Source organism: Arachis ipaensis, chromosome B2 (genome assembly GCF_059453495.1).
Source record: "Arachis ipaensis isolate K30076 ecotype BB chromosome B2, ASM5945349v1, whole genome shotgun sequence".
In the NCBI taxonomy this organism is placed as follows: domain Eukaryota; kingdom Viridiplantae; phylum Streptophyta; class Magnoliopsida; order Fabales; family Fabaceae; genus Arachis; species Arachis ipaensis.
In genome coordinates this window covers 113,581,140-113,586,309 of record NC_142437.1, presented here as the reverse complement: position 1 = coordinate 113,586,309, position 5,170 = coordinate 113,581,140, and the positions used below count along the sequence as shown (strand labels likewise).

Here is a 5,170-nt window from a genome sequence, read left to right as displayed (position 1 = left end):
CTCCTCGTATGGCAGAGATAATGGAGCAGGATGCAAAAGAAGAGCATGCCAAGGAAGAAAGAAACACCAAGGACAGCAGAGGTAGTGGTCGAGCTACTCCAGCAGCTGAGGTGGTGAAGCAAGATGAAGAAAGGACTGCATGCCATCAAGGACAGCTCCAACGAGCAGCTGGCATAAGGAAATGGAAGAGGCAGAAATTCTAAGCAAGCTGAAGATATATAAGAAGACTCATTCCATCATTTCAAGTTAAGGAAGAGAGCACACATATTCAGAGCACCATCTCTAACACAGAGCTGGAATCTCTTTCTTCTACTCAAGCTTAATTCTGATTTTATGTTATGGCTGTCTTGCGTTATTTTTTGTTTTGAAAAAGGCATTTATGTGAGATTCAAAAGTCAAGAGAGAAAAGGCAAGAGTGATGCAAAATAGCCACTGTTTTTCTGATGTAATTTGGGTTTATGAACTAGGATTAGTTCCCCTTGCCAAGTTGGGTTAGCACTTAGTGAGAATTGAATCTGTGTAGATTCCCCTTCCAAGTTGGGTTAGCACTTTGGAGTTGCTAAGCTTTGGTGAAGAAAGCTTAGGGGTAGATACTAGTTGAATTAGGGAGTAATTCAATAAGTATTGGTGTATGTAATCTGAGGATTATAGTGGAAATTCTACCATGGTTTGTGGTGGAGACTGGACGTAGGATTCTTGGTACTAAGAATCCGAACCAGGATACATGCTGGCCCCTTTCTCTTCTTCTCTGCTCTTTTAATGTTCTGCGTATGAGATAATTTCAAATAATCTCCTGCAACTTAAGCTTCCACTGCAACAGAGTTTGAAACTCTAAATTTTAAGCTAACTTGATTCAACCCCCCCTTCTCAAGTTCATCTAGAACCATCAATTGGTATCAGGAGCAAGGTCTCAAGGAGTCAAGCTTCACAGCTTGGAGCAAAGATCCATGGCCAACAACATGAATCCCAACATCGTGGCTTTCACTCTCACTGAAGGGCAGTCCAATAATAGACCTCCCTACTTCAATGGCAGCAACTACTCTTACTGGAAAGAGAGAATGAGAATCTTCGTGTAGTCGATCGACTACAACATCTGGAAGATCATTCTCAATGGTCCAGACGTTCCCACCAAACAGAATGCTGATGGAGAAGTTGTGGCAAAGGAGGACAGCGAATGGACAGATGAAGAAAAGAAGAAGGTTGAACTCAATGCCAAGGCAATCAACCTGATGCATTGTACAATCAGTTTTGAAGAGTTCAGAAAAGTGTCAAGGTGCAAAATGGCTAAAGAAATCTGGGATAAGCTCAGACTCACTCATGAAGGCACTAAGCAAGTAAGGGAGACCAGAATTGACATGCTGATGAAGGAGTATGAAATGTTCAGTATGAAGGAAGATGAGAGCATCGATCAAATGTTCGAAAGATTCTCAATAATCATCAACAATCTGGACGCTATGGGAAGAAACTACTCTGAAGAAACCTTGGTAAGGAAGATTCTGAGGAGTCTTACCAAGAAATGGGAAGTGAAAAGCACAGCCATCTCTGAAAGGAATGATTTGATCAAAATCACCTATGATGAGCTGAGAGGCAAGCTGCTGGCTTATGAAACCACTCACATGTCTCAAGACAAAGATGACAAAAAGAAAAGTATAGCACTAAAATCAAGAATGACAGCCCAAGGAGAAGAATCTGATGACAGTTTTTCAGATGAAGAAATGGTGCTCTTTGCAAGAAAAATGAGAAGACTAATGAGATACAAAAACAAAGGCAAAGGAAGTTCCTCATCCAAAGATGTCAAGAAAGATCAAGTCAAGTTCACATGCCATCACTGCAAGGAGCCTGGTCACTTCAAGTCAGATTGCCCTCAACTTAAGAAAGGCGAAAAATCCAAGAAAGACAAAAAGAAGGTGATGATGGCAACATGGGAGGACTTGGAGAACGACACCAGCTCAGAGAGCTCAGATCAAGAAGCTCAACTATGTCTGATGGCAGATCATAATGATGAAGATGAGGTAGATCTCTCTGACTTATCTATTGATGAACTGCACTACATTATCAAAGACATTTCTGTGAACTCTGAGAAACTCTTGGATAAGTATGCTAAATGTAAGAAAGAAAATGAGGCTTTGAGGACAGAAAATGATCTTCTTTTGAAAAAGGCTAAGGCAAATGAAACTAGCAATGAAAAATTTTTAAAAGAAGAAAACATTGCCTTGCGAGCTGAATTAGAAAAATACAAGCTCAAGCATGAAGTTACTGCTTCCACTGATTTGATTTCTGAAAACAAAAAGCTGAATGAACAAATAAAATTTTTGAATGAAGACTTAGCAAAGTTTGTTCAAGGTTCTCAAAATCTGAACAAACTACTTGCTAGTCAAAGGTTTGGATCTGAAAAATCTGGACTTGGATTCATAGAGGAAAACAAGGCTGTTTTCAAACAAAACTTTAAAAAATCTGAAGCCTCCTCTTCCAAGCTTTTCAAACCAAAAGGATTCAGCAAACCTAAAAAATCAGTAAGCAAGAATCATTGCTACAAGTGCAATAGAAATGGTCATGATCCTCCTCAGTGTTTCATCTTTCTTAAGTCTTTTGGTAATGATAGTAAATTATATAAAGTTGTTCATGATTATAATGCTCTTGGGCAACCAAGAAGATTTCACATCAAAGGATCCAAATGGATTTGGATACCTAAGGTTAGTTGAAGAACATGCAGGTTTGCCTTGCATCCAAGAAGAAAATGGACATGTGGTATCTTGATAGTGGATGTTCAAGGTATATGACCGGAAGGGATACTTTCTTCATTAAACTCAACAAGTATAATGGAGGATTTGTCACTTTTGGAGATAATGGTAAAGGTAAAATAATTGCCATTGGTAAGGTTGGCAAAGATTTTTCAACTTGCATTGATAGTGTCTTCTTAGTTGATGGGTTAAAGCATAATCTATTGAGCATAAGTCAATTGTGTGACCTTGGGTATGCTGTAACCTTTAGGAAATCTGATTGTAGAGTCATAAATGAGAAAACAGGGGCTGTTTTATTTGTTGCCAAAAGAAGTGACAATGTTTATGGTATCACTCTAGATGATCTAAAAGTTCAAAATGTAACTTGTTTCTCTTCAATGGAATCTGAAAAATGGATGTAGCATAAGAGGTTAGGACATGCTAGCATGTTCCAAATCTCTAAGCTTGTAAAGAGAAGCTTAGTTAGAGGTCTTCCTAATATAAAATTTGACAAGGATATCACTTGTGATGCTTGTCAAATGGGTAAACAAATTAAAACCTCTTTCAAACCCAAGGAAGATGTCTCTACTAAGAAACCATTGGAGTTGTTACATCTTGATCTGTTTGGACCAACTAGGACTCAAAGTCTTGGAGGAAAGAGTTATGGCATGGTAATTGTGGATGACTATACTAGATTTGGCTGGGTGTTCTTTCTTGCTCATAAACATGAGGCTTTTTCAGTTTTTGAGAAATTCAGCAAAAAGGTTCAAAATGAAAAAGGTTTAAAAATTGTTTCAATTAGAAGTAACCATGGTAAAGAATTTGAAAACCAATTTTTTGGATCTTTTTGTGATGAACAAGGCATATCACATAACTTCTCTTGTCCAAGAACACCTCAACAAAATGGTGTTGTGGAAAGAAGAAATAGAAGTTTACAAGAAATGGCTAGAGCTATGTTATGTGAATATGAAATTCCCAAGTTCTTGTGGGCTGAAGCTGTGAATACAGCTTGCTATGTTCTAAATAGAACCATCATTAGGAAGTTTTTGAAGAAAACCCCATATGAACTTTGGAAAGGGCATCCTCCCAATCTTAGTTATTTTCATGTGTTTGGCTGTAAGTGTTTCATTCTGAATGTCAAAGAAAATTTAGGAAAATTTGATCCTAAAACACATGAAGGGATTTTTCTTGGTTACTCCACAAATAGCAAGGCCTATAGAGTTTATAACAAGAACTCCAAAACTGTTGAGGAAACCATGCATGTCACTTTCTGTGAGACTAACATTGTTCCTAGTGTTTGCTTAGATGATAGTCCAGGTTTCGAAGCTGAACTACCCAAGAATGATGAGCCAGTTCAACAAAATTCAAGTTCTCAGGAAGCTGCACCTACTAGCAACGAAAATTCCAATTCTGCAGGAGACAATTTGGAATTATCTCCTGTTGCTGCAGAAAATACTGATGCAGAGGCCATTGTTGATCAAGAGGAACCTGTATCCTCACACCAGTCAAAAGGACCAAGAGAATGGAGGTTTCTGAAAAACTATCATGAAGAGTTCATAATAGGAAATCCATCCACTGGCAGGACTACCCGTTCATCTTTGAAAAGAGCTGAATCCAACAACCTTGCTCTCTTATCAAAGATTGAACCACAAAACATCCAAGAAGCTCTTGCTGATCCTTCATGGGTGCTAGCTATGAAGGAAGAATTGCTGCAATTTGAGAAGAACCAGGTCTGGTCATTAGTGCCTTATCCAAATGGAAAGAAAGTCATTGGCACTAAGTGGATTTTCAGAAACAAACTGGGTGAAGATGGATCCATAGTCCGAAACAAAGCTAGATTGGTCGCTCAAGGATATGATCAAGAGGAATGGATTGATTTCGATGAATCCTTTGCACCTGTAGCTCGAATGGAAGCCATCAGATTGCTCCTTGCATATGCTGCTCATTGTGGCTTCAAGTTGTTCCAAATGGACGTAAAGTGTATTTTTCTCAATGGCATAATAGATAGAGAGGTTTATGTGGCTCAACCACCTGGGTTTGAAAACAAATCTTTTCCTAACCATGTTTTCAAACTAGCTAAGGCCTTATATGGTTTGAGACAAGCTGCTAGAGCTTGGTATGAGAGGCTTAGCTCATTTTTGTTGAAAAATAATTTTCAAAGAGGAGTCACTGGCACCACTTTATTTATTAGGAACTATCATGATCATTTTATTCTTGTGCAAGTTTATGTTGATGATATTATATTTGGTTCGGCTAATGAGGATTTATGTGCAGATTTTGCTAAGCTTATGACCAATGAATTTGATATGAGCATGATGGGAGAACTCAATTTCTTCCTAGGCTTGCAAATCAAGCAAACTGCAGAAGGCATATTCATCCATCAAGAAAAATATGAAAAAAAACTTGTCAAGAAGTTTGGGCTGGACTGTGCTAAGCCTATGGGAACCCCC

The 5,170-nt window shown here is 38.4% G+C and overlaps 1 protein-coding gene across 1 annotated transcript; it reads left to right on the top strand.

The window, feature by feature from the left end:
* Positions 1–1,280: 1,280 nt before the first annotated feature.
* LOC148575273 (uncharacterized) lies at positions 1,281–2,702 on the top strand. Its single transcript, XM_088506150.1, has one exon. The coding sequence runs from the start codon at positions 1,281–1,283 to the stop codon at positions 2,700–2,702; it is 1,422 nt and encodes a 473-aa protein (XP_088362276.1).
* Positions 2,703–5,170: the final 2,468 nt, after the last annotated feature.